Here is a 19338-nt window from a genome sequence, read left to right as displayed (position 1 = left end):
CCCCTGGTGTGCACACCAAACATGGACTTCCCAAGTGGGAATGCCCACCTAGGCAATGTGTGAGGAGATGTGTTAATAGAGTGGGAGTTTTTTCTTCTACGGTGTATATACAGAGTTGGAACAGGCTCTGCAAGTCTGCAAAGATTTATGGCCTTCTGTAATCGGTTGTCCTGAATTACAAAATGAGAACACAAGGCTTTATGCTTGCATGAAGTTTATTGACAAATTACACGGGGTGGCAGACTCCACCTTGAACGTTGACTCAAATGGCGTCACTACTGGCATCTGTTAAGAATGCAAACAGTGAATTGTTTAATCATGAAAATGAACAAGTAAAAACAGCAGATCAGAAATACGAGGTCTGCACTCCTGTCATTAAATTCTTATCTACTCATTTACCTGTATTTGCAGCAAAATATCCCAGCATTTCATGCTGAGAAAGCCATTTTGACAATTCTGCTAAAAGTCTACAAAGGGGGTGATGAATAAGGGCACATAGGCCTAAGATTTGATAACCGAGTTGTCTCCTTAAATGCGATGTAGTATTCGAACCTGCCTGTGAAGGAAATGTAGCTTTTGCCCATCAGATGTTCAGCTTGAAATTCCCACAAATTGTTTTAAGGAGCAGAACTCGTGGGGGTGTGGGTTTAACAGTTGCATTATACCTCCTTAACTCGTGTCTCTGCTCCCTCTAGTGACCTCCAGCTCTGGCTTCCTACTGAGCTTTTAACCCCAGTCTCTCTCCTAGGGACACAGGGGCCCTGACTCATAGGGTCCTCTCTTCACAGCTCCAGCGTCCTCTTAGGTGCTGTCCCGGCTCTTCCCAGCCGCTCTCAGTTTGGCCTCCTTGGGGTGTCTCAGACTCCTGCTCTTTCAAGCCCTAGGCCTAGTCTGTGGGGTCTCTACAAGGCTGGCTCCTTGCACTCACTCAGTGGTCAGTTTGCATCTGGGCCTGAACACCTGTCAGCATCTTGTTTGGTTCACCCTACTTCACATGGTGTAATTAACTCTGGTGCTTTCCCCCACTAAGTGGGAAGGTCCCTGGTTTGCCCTGCCTACCCACCTCAGGAAGGAGGGACGAGCACAGGACGTGGCATTAAGTACTGGGTAGATAAAGAATTTAAAGATGATCTGTGAGTGACAAAACTGTCTTATCCACAGTTCATTCCAGTTTGGGCTCTTCAGGGCGTTTCCAGACTCCTACTGTGTAAATCTATAAATCTTCACTCTAAGAGGGAACAAACATACTGCTCTACACACAATCTATCTCTCTCCAGTTGTCCCCAGTGCTCATGTCTTGTCTCTGCTCTGACCCACCCCTTAACACACCAATTGGATTATACAGTTCCTACGGAATGTCTTCTCATAAATCTACCCCTTTTCTAGTATCTTCCAGGGGCTAGATGAAGAACCCGTATTCCCAAGGTGATCGAGTGGATCGGTTCATGTATTAGGCACCAAGTCCGAGTCCTCACGGTGCAGTACACACACTGTGCATTTATTAGCAATTGGGGGCAATGAACTTGGAGATAGTAACCTCATCAAATTTGAGTATACACCAACTCCTTGCATATCTCAATGCAATTTTCATAAACACCTCAACCTCCAGATCAGCAAATCAAACACTAGGAGCAAGCCAAGGCCCACACATTATGGTAGGAAAACACACCTACCAGTTCCCAGTTTCTGCTCTGCGGACATGGGCGGTGGTCACCGTTATCTCTCCAGCAATACCATAACTTCCACAGGGGGTACGTTTGTCACCAGATCCTGAACCTTTTTTGGCTACATCTTCTACTGGGAATGCGACAGAGAGAAAAACTGGGCTTTGTGGCCTGGGGACATCTTGTCCACTTGGCGGAGGACTACCATTCTGGGGGTTTGGGGTATGTTTCTGGAATTTCTGATCTGCAGGAACAGCGATGGGTACTTGGACTGCAGTGTATCTCTTCAAGGCATCTGACTGAGAAACAACAGCATGTCCAGGAAGAGGTTTCCAATCCTGAGCTTCCTGAACATTCGAGCCTACTAAAATAAAAGGTGGGGCACTGGTCTTCTTGCTGTCGTCCAGCATCACGTAAGTTGGAGAAGTAACTTTCGGTGGCTGCTGCAGAAACTGTGGATCCTTAGGATTAGATAAATAGAGGGTTGCTTGGGGGAAAGGCACAGGTGCAGGTGGCGGTGATGGGCGACTTTGTTGATTCATATCAGTTAGACAATAAAGGGTCCACATGTTAGAATATGGTGGTGGTTGTCCTGCTTCGCTTGCTGCTATGGCTATAAAAAAAAAATTTGCAGGCATTAAAGGTTTGGTCTCTGTATCAGGCGCTATGCACAGAAATGTCTTTATAAGTTTACATATAAACAGCTGGAGCAGTAAATATGTGCCATAAAGCATGCTAGAGAGAGGGCTAAATAGTGTTTGGTAATGTGAAAGAAGAGCGGTTCTGTCCAGTTGGAAAACAAGAACAGTGTTGGGACAGCGAGCGGCAGGGGCACTAGAGTCGTGGCTAAAGAAGCAATCTCATGCTAAGTGCCGCTTCCGGGGACACCCCCGTTAGATGGGGCTATCACAGCATCCTCAGAGAGGACTTTACCAAACTAGTGGCTTTACCAAAACAATCAACTGAAGGGCGTGTGAAGCCACTGAAAAAGTGTTAATGCAGCTGCAGAGTGACTTTTTCTTTACTAAAGTCTGCATGGGGCATCATCTTTTGATTACATTATCAGTTATCTCTGGCCCTTCACAGGCACCATCATCTCCCATTAATTTGTCCCCACATACAATCATCTCATGATCTAGGGCTCAGAACCCCAGAGAGCACCCCTTTTAGGCAAGGCTTGAGGTCAAAGGTCCTAGGTGGCAGTATGAGGCCTGTTGGTCTCAGAGGGGTTAAGAAAAAAGAGGTCTAGGGGCACCTGGGTGGCTCAGTCGGTTAAGCATCCAACTTGGGCTCAGGTCATGATCTCATGGTTGGTGAGTTCGAGCCCCACGTCGGGTTCTGGAGCCTAGAGCCTGTTTCAGATTCTCTGTCTCCCCCTCTCTCTGCCCCTCCCTCACTCGCACTCTGTCTCTCTCTGTCTCAAACATAAATAAACATTAAAAAAAAAAAAAAGGTCTAGGGAGTGCCATCCATCTAACCCCCAGGAATCTATGATGTCAAGTTTGACTTGCCTAGTGAAGACAGTACTGTCGTGGAGAGCTGAGTCGCAGAAGATGGGACGGAGGCGAAACTCCTTCCTGATGGAGTTTGCCCAGAGTGTGCTAAGTTCACCTTGTGAGCCCTGGGCCTTGTATCCCCGGTGTAGCTTTTCTTCTTCCCCAGAAAATAACACTATGCACATGATTAAACTGGTAAGTTTTCAGTAGCTTCAGATACTGTCAATTGATCCTTCTGCAAAGCCAATTAAAAATATGGACAAGCCCAGTCTTCCATTTGAAATATCCTCGTAGTGCTTTAGAAAGGGCGAGGCCCTGAAAACAGTCACTCGGGATGCCAGTGCTGCATAAGCCACGAGTGTAGTGCCCGTCCTGCGTGCCAGCTCCCAACGCTGCCCTCTGCCTTCTCAGCTGTGCAGGACCCCATCACACTGCCAGACAGAATTTGATCCCCGAACACCTGCTTTGGTAACACTTGACCATTCTGTCTCTGGGAAGAGCCGCAGTTGAGAGTGTTTCTGCAAAAGGAATGGGGGAGGTTGGCTCCTGTATGACCCATCCGTCCCTAAAAGGGAGAAGACAGGAGGCCGGGGGCGGGGCGGACCAAACGCCACAGTTAGATGGAGAGAGAGGTCAAATCGTGTCTGTGTCACGGGAAAGCCCCCGAAAGATCCAGCAGCCCCGAAAGCAGCGGGGTGTTAGCACCCGTCAAGGGAGCTGGCAGGAGACCAGTCGTTTCGGCAGTGCCAGTGCCCAGTGGTCCTCCGTGCTCTCCCGTGTGACAGAACTTGGGCCTGACCCGTCCTCGCCATCCAGGCGTGAAGCCCCCCCCCCGTTGGCTGCAGGAGCCCCCAGCCAGGAGGCCGGGGCCAGGCCAGCTCCCCACACCCGTTCGCAGAGCTCTCCTGCCGCAGCGCGAAAGCAAGGGCGACACACCACCATTTCCCTGACGCGCCACAGGCCGCAGCCTCCGGAAGGCGTTGTGCAGTTGGAGTTTACGTTCACAAGCGAGGAATTGCAAACCAACACCACCGCGGCCACCTCACGTATCTTGGGCCTGACAGTTGGCTCTTACCTGCGCCGTGTCCAAAAGTGCCGTGTCCTACCTGTGCCGGGTGCAAAAGTGCCGGGTGGAGCAAACTCTGAGGCCAAGCTTTGGTGATGTCACTTTAAAATCACTCATCTTGTAAGAGTAAAATCTCAAATTCAACAAAGCCTTTACGTAGGTTTGCCGTTTTAAGAACTATTTAAAAGTCTTTCGACCCATCTGTAGGGAGCCTACCTAGGGGTTACCTGAAATCTAGATGGCACCTGAAATGTAATCTTTAATTTTGTCAGCATCTAATTTTCTTACCTGGCTCCATCAAACCTTGTTCGGGTGCTGCTTCCCACTCTGGTTCGATTTCTGGCTCAGTAAGACCTTCTGGAACAGGAATGGGGGGACCACCAGATGACCTTACAGATGCACCCAAGCTCCCTGCTTTGGCAGCTTCCCCAGAGAGCGCAAGTGTGGCCTCCATCTCCTGGGTGGCAGAGTTTTCCCCAGATTCCTCCTGCCCAGGATTGCCAGGGACTAAAGCAGTAAACTGCGTTTCAAGGTGCAAAGATTTTTCAGAGCCTACTGCATTGGTAGAGCCCTCTGCATCCTGGAGTTGTGCAGGCGGACCTTGCAGGGAGGTGTTGGAGTACAGAACTGCTTCTGCCTCCATTTGCACCGAGGAATATTCTGCGTCCTCCGACTGTGCACGTTTTCCAGAACCTACGGCTTTGCCCGAGCCCCTCATGAGTGCTACAGGAATGGGACCAGAGGGTGAGGACTGATCATTTTCTTTAAGAGTAGCAACGTCATCAGTGAAAGGGATAACTATGTGCTCTGGTATTTGCTCGACATAAGTGACTCCTTCAGTCACAGGCTCATTGTTATAGACAGAGGATATATGAACGAATGATGTGACCTCAATATCAGCCTGCAAAGGGACCTCAGGAGCTTGATCGTAAGCAGGAGGGTCTTGTTCATCCTGCAAGGGGAATGAGGAAGCCGTTGATGGCTCAGCGTCACCGTCTTTAGATTCAGAACCCAAATCTACACGGACAGATGTTTGGCTCAGAACCTGCAGGGCCACCACCTCTGCAGAATACACAGCAGGAGTGGCCGCCGCGGCATCTTCGGCAGCCCCTGAGCTGAGCACCTCCTTGGAAAACACAGGCAAACTTGTTGCCACATCCACCATTAACACGTCAGACTGATCAGAATGAATAGATGCAACGTTACCTAACGTCTGAGCAGCAAACTGAGCTGGGTCGGCTGGGACATAAGCAAACTCCGGGGAGCCAGCTGCTGGAGACGGTGACGACGGTGGGCTCATAGCCTTAGAGGTAGTTGGCTTTGAACTGGAGCCTCGAGCGGCTTCGGACGTCTCCTCGGGCTCTGGGAGCAGCTCAGCATGAACTGATGGGAACTGAGTGGTTTTGCTGATGAACAGTGGTCCAGCTATATTGTCCTCCTCTGTGTCTGTAGATTTTTCCATCCGTGTAGGTTCATGGGAAACTATGGATGTTCCTACCGGTTCTTTTACACATTCTGGTTTCTTCTCTCGTGTCGTTCCTTCTGACCATCTCTCTACTAACAAACAGCCGGATGGGTTAATGAGCGTGTGTCCCCCTCCACCTGCCACCAAATTTTAAAGCAGTAACAGGTAGAACATTCAGATGGCAGTACATACACGAGTACAAAAGAGTTTGCTTTATTTCCCAACATCAGTGATTTCATGTGGGTAATGAAACTTCCCTGTCCTGATCCACTCAAAAGATCCCTCAGTCAGTTCATCTCCTCAGAACTAAGTGACCCTGAGTAGCACGGTGACAAAACGCATAATCAGATACCACCTTCAGCTGGTCAGCGTCAGGGAAAAGACCATAACTGCCTAGAATTGAGTTGAAAACCTCCATGGAAAAAGCTTCTGATCTAAACTCCTACACAAAACCAGAGGGCAGAGGGCAAGACTTCAACCCGAGCAGTAAGTGACCTCATCTTCAGCTGATGGAATAGCTTATTAATGAAACAAATGCTGTCATGTTAATAAAGGCATTCCTCAATTTAAGAAAATGCATATATAAAATTTAACGATGAATCGGAAAACTTGACTACAGGACACTTCTACGTTAGGAAGCCCCGTCTAGTCTAGCCTAAAAATGGTAGTGATCTTGCTGGCAAGATGTGATAATGCAGGCCAAGCCGTACTGACCCAGACAAGAGGGGCCGAGAGAGAACTCTGGACCCATGTGTACGTGTGGACTCGGTGAGTCCTCGGGCAGGAAGAAGTTCCCATGGCTGGGGATGGCGAGAGGGCTGGCGACGTGCAGAAACTCCTAGGACTGGAAAACTGCTGTGAGCCCCTTTTCTCAGCTCCGCATCTGCCTGCCCCCCCGGCCCTTCCTTGTCGCACGCGGTCACATCTGCTTGCCGCACTGAGGATTCTCTCTTGGGGAAATGTTTCCCTAATACCAGAATGCTATCTGCAGGAAAAGCACAAAGTGTGTTTCAGTTTTGTTCTTACTCCTCCCACAAGATTTATTATTCCTTGGCTTTGACCTTCCTGGAGTCTCAACTGCATGGCCAGAGTTTCACAAGTCTCTTCACCTCGGCTGGGCCCAACCTCCCCCACACCAACAGCACACTACTTCTCAAACCCCCCCACTCAGCTGCCTGTCTCCCCCCAGCTCTTCCCGGCTAAGCCCCAAGCCGTCCTCCACAGGCAAGCAGCTCGGGGTTGACCAGCAACCCCAATGAAAAGGGCTTTGCGTTTTTTTATGGGGGTGGGGGGGTGGGATTCTTCTCTGCAAACACTCCCTCAGATACTTTGTTGCTTGAATCCTAGCCATATTAGTAGCCCCTAACTCTGCTTCTGCATTTCCTCTTCCCAGGGACACTTCCACTCTCTCTGCTTGGCCTCGCTTTCCCTGTGCAAGAGTTTGAAAAATGCTGCGAGGGTGAATGAGGGGCTCACTTTCTGTGAATCTCTTCTCCCAAGTATCCAGGCACTGGACTTTGTTTTGTACAATTTCTTCAGCATTATGGCTGTTGATAGGAGGCTAGGTGTGATACCAGCCCCTCCATCAGAGCTGAAAGTGAACTCTCTCCTTCCCCACTGAATCTCACCTAGCACAACATCTGGCAGTGGGTAGGAATGTACAGATTTGTTAAATGAAATAATGAATTGGGCTTTAAGGATATGTAGCACTTGAAAGGTGGAAAGGAACTCCTGGAGAGGGGAGCAGAATAAAGCAAAACTCAGAAGACAACAAACTGTCTTGTACTTAATGGGAGCGAGGATTGCAAAGGCAGGATAGATGCAGATTGCAGGAAGCTGCGTTTGCATTCAGGGGCCTGTAAAGGGATGAAAATTTACACACTAGGACAGACTTGTCACAAAGCATTACTTTCTCTGTCTGCATTAAAATGCTCATTTCTACATGGCAAAATTTAGTTGATCTAGGTTTAAAGTATTTATCCCTTCTAGTTTAAAAGTCTCCTTTGGTTAATTGGTTAATTATTCACCCTTTTGGGGGTATCGCTCTTTTATCGAAGGTTCTCCCGCTTCTAAAGGGGGAATGTGAATGTGAGAGTTAGCTCTGGTTCTGACCCATGTAGCCCTTTCCTGCCACCTGTCTGTGACCTCTGGTGGAGGCACAGCACCTATTGCCTGTGCTCTGGGTGTTGTCTCTGACTTTGCTGTATTTCCTGAAGTATTTCCACCCTGTGAAAAATGTGGCCTGTTACTTCACTCAAGGACTGGGAGAGCCCTTCCTAATTTGTTCTTCTTTAGCCTCTGAGGCCTAGCTGCCAATTTTGATTCAGTCCCAGCTTGGACATTTTGTGCTGTAGCTCTCAGCTGGCAGGTTGAGTAACTGCACTTTTCTCAGCCCGACGCCCTGCGATTTCAGCACTCTGGGACAATCGAAACACATCTGCACCAACTAAAAGCCACATGCGGATCCTGGGGCATCAGAAATCTTATCTCAGGCCCATCTGAGAAAGACTCTCCATTATTTCTAATCTACTGCTTCAAATAGAATTTTTTATTCAACAAATACTTACTGAATGATCACAATTACAATTATGGTGGAGGTGCTGAATGTGGCATAGGTTATGTTAAACGATGCTAATCACACTGCTTCTCTGAGAGGCACCCAGGAAAGCAAAGAGCAAGCGTTTTGTTCACGTTTTAGGGAATTCCAATCAGAGATTTTACCTTCCTTATAACTGCTCTGGATCTCAGCTGGCAATTGTTATGCACGCCCTAGTACCACAGCCCCATTGCCAGGAAGGACTTCTCATTTCCCCTCCCTTTGCAGCAGGAGATGAGCTTAGATCCTAACTTTACCCACCCACCCCCCTCCTCCCTGGCATATATAAAATAAAACCTTGTAAGGTGCCTGGGTGGCTCAGTCGGTTAAGCAACCAATTTCGACTCAGGTCAAGCTCTCACAGTCCATGGGTTCAAGCCCTGCACCCTTTCTGTGCTGACAGCTCAGAGCCTGGAGCCCCCTTCCATTTCTGTGTCTCCTTCTCTCTCTGCCTCTCCCGCCCTCTCTCTCTCTCTTTCTCCCTCTCTCAAAAACAAATTTTTTAAAAAAATTTTAAATATAAACTTGACTCTACCAGAATCTTTGGCTTGTAAATTAAAATTCCACTCTGGAAAGTCCAAGATCTTCTCTCAACAAAAACAGGTTCCTGCAAAACTCCAAAGTGTTAGCTTTCTTGCTATGAACTTGGGAGACTCAGTACGGAGTAACGACTTCCTTGCTCTAGCTATTTTCGCCTTTTCTCCTAAAGCAAATGAATACGTCAATGGGTAGACATGAACGGAGTGAACAGGAACAATCAGAGGCTATCTGAAATCATGTATATTAGAGTTTAATATTTTTGCAAAAGTATCCCTACAACACCAAAGAGTTTGGATTTTGTGAACAATAGGGAGCTATCAAGGCTCCTGACTAGCAGAGCGATACATTTCTCAAAGATGTTCTCCCTTCATGTACTGACTCTTGGGTCCTGCTGTCCCTGACCTCCTTGTCCTAATTTTCTGGTTTGCCATATCTGCTTCCTCTCTCAATCCTAATTAGCTCTGTTTCTGCCCCTAGTCTGACCCCAACTCTTGACTATATCATTGGCTCAATGATTTGTTTGCCGTCTTTAGTATGGACTATTCCCCCAACTGATTAATCTTAACACAGTGGAAAAGCATAAAAGACCCAAGCCCCCTTCCCAACATCACCACCACAGAATCATTTGAACCCTTTTCAACTTAATGTAATTCTTACCTTGGTACAAATTTTACCACCCTGTCTAGACAAATACAAGACTTGGAGAGATAAAAAGATCATTTTGGCACATCACCCATCCCTGTTTAGGGCATCAGTGTAGCTTGATTTCCTTACTTGAAAAAAAAAATGCCCAGGAAAGTGCAGAGTAAGCACCAGGGCTTCACAAAATTTACTATAGGCTGTCCTGAAATTGATACATTTCTCATTTACTTAATAAGAGAGAATAGCTACAAGTATATGTAACCAATCATGAAAATAATGCATGAGAATAGAATTTGGTACAAGAATTAAACTAAAAATTGGGCCACCCAGGTGGCACACTTGGTTAAGCTTCCAATGCTTGACTTCAGCTCAGGTCATAATCTCACCGTTTCGTGAGTTCGAGCCCCACATCGGGCTCTGTGCTGACAGCGTGGAGCCTCTTTGGGATTCTCTCTCCCTCTCTCTCTGCCCCTCCCCTGCTCAAGCTCTGTCTCTGTCAAAAACAATCTTAAAAAAGGTTTTAAAACTAAGAATTAAACTAAAAACTTCATAAATGTTTGATATGAGTAAGTAGCTCAAGACAACATGTAATGATACACATAACTGCTATGGTGCTGCATAGAAATTGAAACTGGGCCCAAAGATCAACAACAGTGCATGACGGTAATTACTGTTCTATGGCCAAGCCAACAATGTCCAAGATGACTACGAAAAGCTAACAGGTTAACTCAGGGTGGGCTAGGCCTCCTTGGTTCTTCAGAAGAGTTTGTTATTTCCTGCCTTTGTTGGAAGCAGGACAAGGCTGATACTAGAAACCGGACTGAATTAAGCTTAGGGGGATGTAAGGTGACAGTGGTGTTGAGATTACATTTACCACTCTGAACGGGAAAGTGCTTCCCACCCTCCTCACTGAGTGCTGAAAACATGACAACTAGCACAATCTGGCTTCAGGGTCTACACAACATGATGGAGGAAGAAGTGAAAGAGGAGGAGATACTGTGGGGAAAGGGAGCTGAAATTCCTCTCCCTTCACTCTTTTAGTTGAAGAATTTCAAGTTTTTCCAGAGGGATCCTAGAATGCTATTTACTATAGAAAGAGCATGACTTATGCTTCTAGGAAGATCTCAGTTTAGATCCCAACTCTACCAATTACTTAATATTTAGAAGCTTACAAGTTATGTAATCACACCCAAGCATCAGATTTCCCACGTAAAATTGCAATGATGTTACCTACTTTAAAGGTGTCTTAATTGACAAAATATATTGTAAGTACCTAGGACAAAACAGGTACAGGTGTACCTCATTTTATCGCACTTTATTTTACTTTGCAAGTATTGCATTTTTTACAAACTGAAGGTTTGTGGCAACCCTGTTAAGCAAGGCCACTGACTGGCTGTTCCCCCCCCCATCTTTCTCCCTCTGCTGGGACCTCCCCATTCCCTGAGACACAACAATATTGAAATTAGGCCAATCGATAACCCTACAATGGCCTCTAAGTGCTCAAGTGAAAGAAAGAGTCTCATGTCTCTTACTTTAAATCAAAAGCTAGAAAATGATTAAGCTTAGTGAGGAAGGCATGGTGAAAGCTGAGATAGGCTGAACTCTCATGCCAACCAGTTAGCCAAGTTGCGAATGCAAAGAAAAGTTCTTAAAGGAAATTGAAAGTGCTAAACCAGTGAACACATGAATGATAAAGCAAAACAGCCTTATTGCTGATAGGGAGAACGTTTTAGTGTTCTGGATAGAAGCTCCAACCAGCCACAACATTCCCTTAGACCAAAAGCCTAATCCAGAGCAAAGTCCTAACTCTCGTCAATTCTGTCAAGTCTGAGAGAGGAGGAAGCTGCAGAAGAAACGTCTGAAGCAAGCAGAGGTGGTTCGTGAGGTTTAAGGAAAAACACCGTCTCCATAACATCAACGTGCAAGGGGAAGCAGCAAGTGCTGATGTAGAAGCCGCCGCAATTATCCAGGAGATCTAGCTAGATCATTACTGAGGGTGGCTACACTAAACAACAGATTTTCAATGTAGGTGAGACATTCTTATATTAGAAGATGCTGTCTAGGACTTATCATAGCTAGAGAGAAGTCAATGCCTGCCTTCAAAGCTCCAAAGGACAATCTGACTGTCTTGTTAGGGGCTACTGCAGCTGGTGACTTTGAGTTGAAGCCAATGCTCTTTTCCCATTCTGAAAATCCTGGGGGTCTTAAGAATTATGCTAAATCTACTCTGCATGGGCTCTATAAATGGGACAACAAAGCCTGGTAACAGCATGTCCATTTACACTATGGTTTACTGAATATTTTATTTACTTACTTTTATTAATTTTTTTTAATGTTTATTTTTGAGAGAGACAGACAGACAACATGAGCAGGGGAGGGGCAGAGAGAGAGAGGGAGACACAGAATCTGAAGCAGGCTCCAGATTCTGAGCTGTCAGCACAGAGCCCAACACGAAGCCCGAACTCATGGACTGCGAAATCATGATCTGAGCCAAAGTCAGACGCTTAACTGACTGAGCCACCCGGGCGCCCCGGTTAACTGAATAAACTGAGGGTTTAGAGTTTAAACCCCCTAAACTCTGGGTTGAGACCTGCCACTTAGAGAAAAATATTCCTTTCAAAAATATTACTGCTCAGGGACAATGTACCTGGTCATCCAAGAGCTCTGATGGAGACGTACAATGAGGTGAATGTGGTTTTCATACCTGCTAATACATCGATACTGCAGTCCATGAATCAAGAAGTAATTTCAACTTTCAAATCTCATTATTTAAGAAATACATTTTGTAAGGCTATAGTTGCAAAAGATAATGATTCCTCTGATGGATCGGGGCAAAGTCAGTTGAAAACCTTTGGAAAGGAGTCACCATTCTAGATGCCATTAAGAACATTTGTGACTCATGGGAAGAGGTCAAAATATCAACATTAATAGGCATCTAGAAGAAGTTAATTCCAAAGTCATGGATGATTTTGAGGGGTTCATGACTTCAGTGGGGGAAGTCACTGCAGATGGGGCGAAAACAGCAAGATAGCCAGAATTAGGAGTGGAGCCAGAAGAAGTGACTGAATTGCTGCAGTCTCAGGATCAAACTTGAACAGAGGAAGAGTTGCTCCTTATGGATGAGCAAAGAAAGTGGTTTCTTGAGATGGTCTACAATCCTGGTGAAGACTGTTGAAAGAATTTAGAATATTCCATAAACTTAGTTGCTCAAGTAGCAGCAGGGTTTGAGAAGACTGACTGGGGTTCGAAAGAAGTTCTACTGTGGGTAAAATGCTATCAAATAGCATCACATGCCATAGAGAAATCATTCGTGAAGAGTCAATCGATGTGGCAAACTTTATTGTTGTCTTATTTTAAGAAATTGCTACAGATACCCCAACTTTCAGGGACCGCCACCCTGATCAGTCAGCAGCCATCAACATCAAGAGCAACCATCAAGCTCTCTGGAAGCTCAGATGGTAGTTACCTTTTAATTCATTTTATTTTTTTTTTTTTAGCAGTAAAGTTTTTTAAATTAAGGTATGTACACTTTTTTTAGACATAATACTATTGCACACTTAATAGACTACAGTATAGTATAAAATGTAATTTTTATGTGCACTGGGAAATGAAAAAAGTTCATTTGACTGGCTTTATTGCAGTATTTGCTTTATTGTGGTGGTCTGGAACTAAACCCACAATATCTCCAAGGTAAGCCTGTACTCAATGATTCCATTCCTTTTTCCTTTCTTTTCCTACCATATACTAAGTGGTAGAACTTAAGAGACAACTCTTTTGCTTTAAAATACAGCTGAGTTTCTAAAATCCCCCCAATTAATGATTCGTCTCTATTAACAAAGAAACTCCTGAGAAGACTGAAAAATTGCGGCACTTTTCATAGATTCATGTGGTAGTGAGATCTGTTTAATCAAATTGCAAAAAAAAAAAAAAAAAAAAAAAACAAAAAAAAAAAAACCAAGAAGGGAGTCCAAGAAAGTTTCACAGCATGAACTGCTTTGGAAATAGGCATATATGGGTGAAATGCCACAGTGGAGTCCTGGACAGTCAGGGACTATCCCATAGGTCCTAGGCTCTGGAAAATGAGGAAATGATGAGAGACAACAGAGAAGTGAGAAAAGTTTGCTTCGTATCTGGTACTTTTCCTCCCCCCCTCTTCCATCACCTGAGTTTGTATGAATTTTTAAAGGCACTGGGAGATGGGTGAACCCTGTTTGTCCTATAAAGAAGCTACCAAAAATGGGCCTCCTTCCAAGAAAAATCCAGGATGAAGTGTTCAAATAAAAGGGTATGCGCAAGGATGTACTCGAGACAAAAACCAATGTCTTTCACAGTCACATCTGATAGTTGGGAGGTGAGTGGGGACCAATGCATTAGGGATGGGAGTTAGGCTTTGCCCCACATCAGCAAGCCCTAATACCTGCTACTGCCTTTAGGTTGGCCTAGCCTCATGCTGAAGAGACTGAAAGACCAAAGTAAGGGTCAGTTCACATGGTCCTCAAAGAATGGTCCACTTTTCCATATTGCACATCGCTGAAATCTTGGGAGAGCCACGATCCTTGGGACCAAGAGAGCATGTAGGGTACTGTAGGTGCCACCATATACAACAGCGGGATCCACAGAAGGGAAGTCTGTCTAAAGGAGAAGGTGCCACTTGTTCTACCTACATTTTTATTGTAGAGAACCCAACAACCATGCAGCCAAATGTACTTGGCACTCCCACAGGAATTGCGTTTGGGGAATTAAGCCAGTTAGAAGATAGGAGGATGCCATTCAGGGGACGAAATGCCCTACCAAATGGAAACTGCCTCTATATTCCTAGATAGTCCCTCTTTAGCCCAGAGTGATGCTTTCCTGGATACACACAGACTCATGCAGTCTCTACGATAGGACCTAAGTTAATGGACACTGTTTTCCATTAATAAACCAGTTGATACAACAATAAAAGGCAGACAAATGAGCCAAACTGGTATTAGTTAACAATGAAATCAATATATTTTCTGGTCATATCTTCATGTTACCTTCCCATCTCCCCAGTAAACTAGAATAAGCAATGTTCATTTCTACTCTACTGCCAAAGAGCAGTCTAGGTCTACAGCCATTCAGTCTGTTAATTAAAGTAATGCACATTAATTTAGTCCACTTGTTAAGTTGAATGGTGGGTAAGTTCTTCAGTAAACAAATTAGTCTCAAAAGCTACCAGTTAGAAGAGCCTGGGTGGCTCAGACAGTTGGGCATCTGACAGCTCAGGTTATGATCTCATGGTTCATGAGTTCGAGCCCCACGTCGGGATCTGTGCAGACAACTCAGAGCCTAGAGCCCACTTCAGATTCTGTGTCCCCCTCTCTCTCTCTCTCTGCCCCTTTCTGCTTGCACTCTGTCTCTCTCTCAAAAATAATAAACATTAAAAAAAATTTTTTTTTAAAGCTACCAGTTAGTTACCTCCCACCATAAAGATTCACCGACTTTATCACCACTCTCAAACATAGTAAGCCTGCACAATCCCAATCCTCTCAAACATAGCTCCTGGTATAGACAGCACGAGTACAAAGAGAAAGCTTCACAGGGAAGGGGAGAGTTGCCGGGGTTCTTGCACTTGTCTGTATGTCCTGCTGGTGGTAAGCAAATCCCAGACCTGTGTCTCATGGTAAGCTGGGAATGTCCTCAAGACCGTGCAGGGAAGAAGCCAGGCTAGATAGTAAAATATTCCTGAACCACAGCAATGGACTCTCCTGCCCCTTCAAATGCTGACTCTTGCTAGCCTTAATCTCATTTTCTGTTTTGGGTCTTTCGCCATAGACCCAAATCCCTCATGATTCTTACATTTTCCTAGCTCCTACTCCTGACTTCTCCCTATCTTGACTATGTTATCTATTGGCATCACCAAACTGGTAGAGTATAAAAGTGGCTTAAACTCACTGATCCTACCTTTTCTTTCTCCACAGTCATTCCAAAATGTTGGCCAGCTAAAGCAGCAAAAATACTTCGTTATTTCTCTCCCTGCCCGGGAGTCTCCCATTTTCTCCACAAAATTTTGCCAAAAGCTTCTTCTTACCATTCTTTTAGATATGCATGCCTGTCCTTGGGATCACCCTTTTGCTTTTGGTGAGCCACCCAAATTGTCACCATGTAACTATGCTTTTCTCTTACTCCCCATCTGACTTTTCTCGGTGCTCCTCTGTCAATGCAGTTTCATGCGGTCACGTCCACCTAGACATTTACACATATACATAAAACACAATTTTTCAAAGCCCTGTACAGCCCTATGTCAGAGAGATGGACTGGAGAAGACCACTTTCTATGAAAAACTTGGGACAGAAAAGATGGTCAGTGACAATTGATCTCTTGCCCTCCAACTGAACTGCAGTTAACCTACCATAGGAGGAAAAAAGAAAAAAAAGATGTTTTTTTTTCTTAATAAAAATATCTTCCAAGAAGAGTGTTTATACAACTTTCTTAAGTAGTGCATCTATTACTACAACATCCAGTTTTCTTCAAAGTTCACTGTACTTCCTTAAAGATAGAGGACATTAGGAAAGTTCTGAGTCATAGTTTATACATACTGTTCTAGGTCTCATTTTACCAAATGGTTTGAAGATGAGTGTTTCCTATGTTTGTCTTTTAAAGATTTAAAATCCTCCAAAATGTCAGTTTCCAATCTTCAAAAAAAAAAATGATCCAATAATAAAAATTAAACTGTGATTAAACAAACATCAGTATAATTAAACAAAATATTTATGGGCATGATTCTGAAGCTTGAATGTATGCTAGTAATGATGCAATGATTTATAACTAGTATTAAACTGTTACTACTTGTGGTACTTACCTTCAATCAGATGAAATTGTTTAACGAGATCTTTTATATCCAGAGAAGTATTCCCTGAAGGAATAAATGCAGGAAATTAGATACGTCAAATTCCCAACTTAAAATGCCTTCCTTCTCAAAGCAACAAATGTATAATCTCAAGGAATAACAAACCTTCTCTAAACACAATGAGTTCTTTAAAATAAACTGCTGCAAACTGGGTGATGTTTGGTGGGTTGGTTTTGAGAACAGCTCTGCTAAGTCCCTCGAGCAGAGTCTTGAGGCCATAAGGTACGACAAGTCTGGGCTTTGAAGAAATCATTTGGGCAGGATGTCTGTAATATCAACTATAATGAAGAAAAACAAGGTCTTATAAATAGCATATGATAGCTTCTGACAACAAATCTGTCTCCTATAGAAATTATTACCTTTAGTTCTAATTTCTAGGCATTTATTCTAGCAAAGTGGGCTAATTCTTAATGGTAGTTAACACACAGGCGTGAGTGCGCGCGCGTGCGCATGCGCGCACACACACGCACACACACACACACACACACACACACACACAATAGCTCATTATGTGCAGATGAGCAATATAGTAGTACTATTAAACCCCCTGGGGAAAGCCCTGGTGAGAACTCTAGAATAATAGTAAAAACAAAGAACCAACCAAACAAAACTTGTTTCTGTAAAATTTAGTAAATATTTTGTGCAGAATTTCAAGAAAGAAATTAAGCTTGTGTATCGGTGTCTAAACATCCTTTGAAATTACATGGGCACTGGCTTTTTCTCTGTACCTTCATCAGATAGAATTGTAGAATAGAGTTTCTACAAGAAAACATCTTTTTCCTCTCTTTTCTAAATGTATCCCTGGACACGTTGATCGTCTTTCAGTATACAATTTTTAGCCTTTGCTTTAACAATCAGAATAGGTAAAATTTACTTGTGGTATCACACCACCCACTACCCTATGCACGTCTCTCTTTTCTCCTATCCTCCCTTAACCTCTGCCCTAGTCTTCCCCTCTCTCCTCCTTTCTGCCGCCTTTCTGATTTTAAGTGGTACCAAGGGTATTGCATAGTCCAACCTGTAATGCTCAAGAGTTGCAAAGATTGTCATCCTAAACTGTGTGTCAGTGTGTGTATGTGTGTGTTCTGTTTCACTGTACAAGATGATTTCAGGAGATTTATAAATACATGTAAAGAACAGAAGTAACTATTTAAGGAAAGGAGTTCAATGGTAAGGAAAAATCATGGTAGGAAAAATATGATGAAGCCACAGGTAAGGTTAGTATCCCCATGCAAGCCATACATCCTACACTTTGATGGAGATGGCGTGTCAAATCAGCCCCTGAGCTACCAGGCACCCATCACAAAATAGGAAAAAGTTGGTTAAATGGTTCATGTTTCTGAGATAAAAAATCAGTTGCCTGGGAGACTTAGAGGCATTCTGAACACCGAGTCCCAGGAGAAATTTCTCCCCCAGGTCCTCATAAAGAGGGGAATAGTGTGATATAATGAATCATGTCAACAACATCCCTACAGTCGAGTAACGAGTTTAATAGAGCTAAGTTGCAGGGTTTAGTTACAGCAATTATATAAGGAGCCAACCTCTAATAAAAAGTTGTGTGTCATAACAAAATGCTGAATATTTAAAAGCACGTCTCATCTTCCCAAAGGTCAGGAAAAAAAAAAAATGAATCTCTGTTGGTCAAAGCAAATCTTTTGAGGATATAATTAAGTGTATTGAATCCTTTAATGAAAATCTACTCTCAAAGTTTAAGTCAACTTGACCTTTACTGAATTAAACTATCTTTAAAAAACCACTAGTGCGCAAAAAACAAACAAAAACAAAAAAACAACCAAAACAACCCCACACCACTAGTGCAGCTTTGGCAGGCTACAAGCTAAACGTTAAGGGATGTAGGCAGTAATTGTATGCATGATCCACAGATACGCTATTTTTGTGTGCATGTGTATATAATTTTTTTTCAAGTACACATTATGCACCCCAGTGTGAGTCGATAAGTCACGTTTGGAAAAGCGGCTTACCGGCAGCCATGATGGAGCTACCCAAACACCCTTTCTGTAGGCAGTTGGCAGTTGCTGCCACCAACCGCGGACAGAACGGCCGTACGGTGATCCTATTGGTTCTCCGCGCAGGCGGTATGCCGCGCCCCCAACCACTCCACACTCTGGAAGTGTGCGAAGCCTTTCAGTGCCCCAAGACCTGGGGTGCTGTACGTCCTACAACACAGTCCCATGAGAAAAATTGTCCTGAGCAAGTTGAGAAATACTGCGACACCAAGCAGGACTACATCGACGGGTAGTCAGACACACACACACACACACACACACACACACACACACACACACACACACAGAGAGCTTAAAACCGACCGCTTAATTCTACCCAAATCTCTCCTTTAGAGGTTACTTGTCCAAAACTTCTTTTACTACCCCGACCCCTGGTGCTGAACTGTGAGCTTGCGTTTTTACCCACTCCCCCAGGGCTAACACCTGAGCGGGACAACGGTGCTGTAGGCTGAGAACGCGGGAGTGCGGGCTTCAGAGCCATAGGAAACGTCAACAATACACACCGCTCCCTCAAGACCTACGTTGGGGTCTGTGCTTGGTTTGCCGTTGGGTTTGGTGGGAAGGGCAGCGAAACGGAGAGCGGGCGTCCCGGTTCCGCGTCAAGTTCAGGAGGCGCAGGTGGCAGACCCACCGCCGGGACTCCCGGAGCTCCGCCACACCCACGGTTGTGAGCCTGCCCTTCCCCACGGGCCTCCCACTCCGGGGGCCCTCCGTCTTCCCCAGCACCGGAACAACCATCCCCCAGCCCACCGCGAGAGGCGCCCCGAGGGCGTGACCGCCTCCTGGGCCGCAGGGCTGGGGGGGCCTTTTCACCACACTCCCCCACCTTTTCCTTTCCGCCTACGCTATAAAAAGCTTCCTCGTTGCCCCCTTGCCGGCGGCTCCTGAAGGAGCAGGGGCGCTGAGCTGGGTATTTATAGCCCTGTGGACGTCAGGGCGTGCGTCACAAAGCTCCTCCCTCCTGCTGGGAA

General features: G+C 45.0%; 1 protein-coding gene and 1 long non-coding RNA gene across 9 annotated transcripts; both read right to left on the bottom strand.

Moving 5' to 3' along the window:
• Positions 1 to 197: 197 nt before the first annotated feature.
• Positions 198 to 19322, bottom strand: CABYR (calcium binding tyrosine phosphorylation regulated). 8 transcript variants are annotated; one of them, XM_045456894.1, is made up of 7 exons: positions 19194 to 19322; positions 16446 to 16618; positions 16293 to 16346; positions 5433 to 5783; positions 4515 to 4583; positions 1670 to 2277; positions 198 to 285 (listed from the first exon to the last, which is right to left on the bottom strand). In XM_045456894.1, exons 2-6 carry the CDS (start codon positions 16591 to 16593, stop codon positions 1670 to 1672), a joined length of 1230 nt encoding a protein of 409 aa, XP_045312850.1. In that variant the 5' UTR covers positions 16594 to 16618; positions 19194 to 19322; the 3' UTR covers positions 198 to 285. The 8 variants fall into 8 exon arrangements, with proteins under 8 accessions (XP_045312850.1, XP_045312855.1, XP_045312854.1 ...); XM_045456899.1 differs by having other exon boundaries at positions 1674 to 2277; XM_045456898.1 differs by lacking the exon at positions 19194 to 19322 and adding an exon at positions 18871 to 19178.
• Positions 7333 to 8931, bottom strand: LOC123587293. Its single transcript, XR_006707213.1, has 2 exons — positions 8823 to 8931; positions 7333 to 7547 (listed from the first exon to the last, which is right to left on the bottom strand). It is a non-coding gene; the product is annotated as an uncharacterized LOC123587293 (long non-coding RNA).
• Positions 19323 to 19338: the final 16 nt, after the last annotated feature.

This window comes from Leopardus geoffroyi, chromosome D3 (assembly GCF_018350155.1).
Source record: "Leopardus geoffroyi isolate Oge1 chromosome D3, O.geoffroyi_Oge1_pat1.0, whole genome shotgun sequence".
NCBI classification, from domain to species: Eukaryota; Metazoa; Chordata; class Mammalia; order Carnivora; family Felidae; genus Leopardus; species Leopardus geoffroyi.
Note: the sequence above shows the minus strand (reverse complement) of the source record. Positions and strands in the feature narration are given on the sequence as shown.

What these genes read in the sequence shown, in the direction of transcription:
- CABYR (XM_045456894.1), bottom strand. Translation starts at nt 16,593, where the DNA reads ATGATTTCTTCAAAGCCCAGACTTGTCGTACCTTATGGCCTCAAGACT. An exon ending in ACTCATTGTGTTTAGAGAAG is followed by an intron (nt 16,347 to 16,445) that starts GTTTGTTATTCC and finishes TTATTCCTTCAG; the next exon opens with GGAATACTTCTCTGGATATA. An exon ending in ACAATTTCATCTGATTGAAG is followed by an intron (nt 5,784 to 16,292) that starts GTAAGTACCACA and finishes GCTGTTTGTTAG; the next exon opens with TAGAGAGATGGTCAGAAGGA.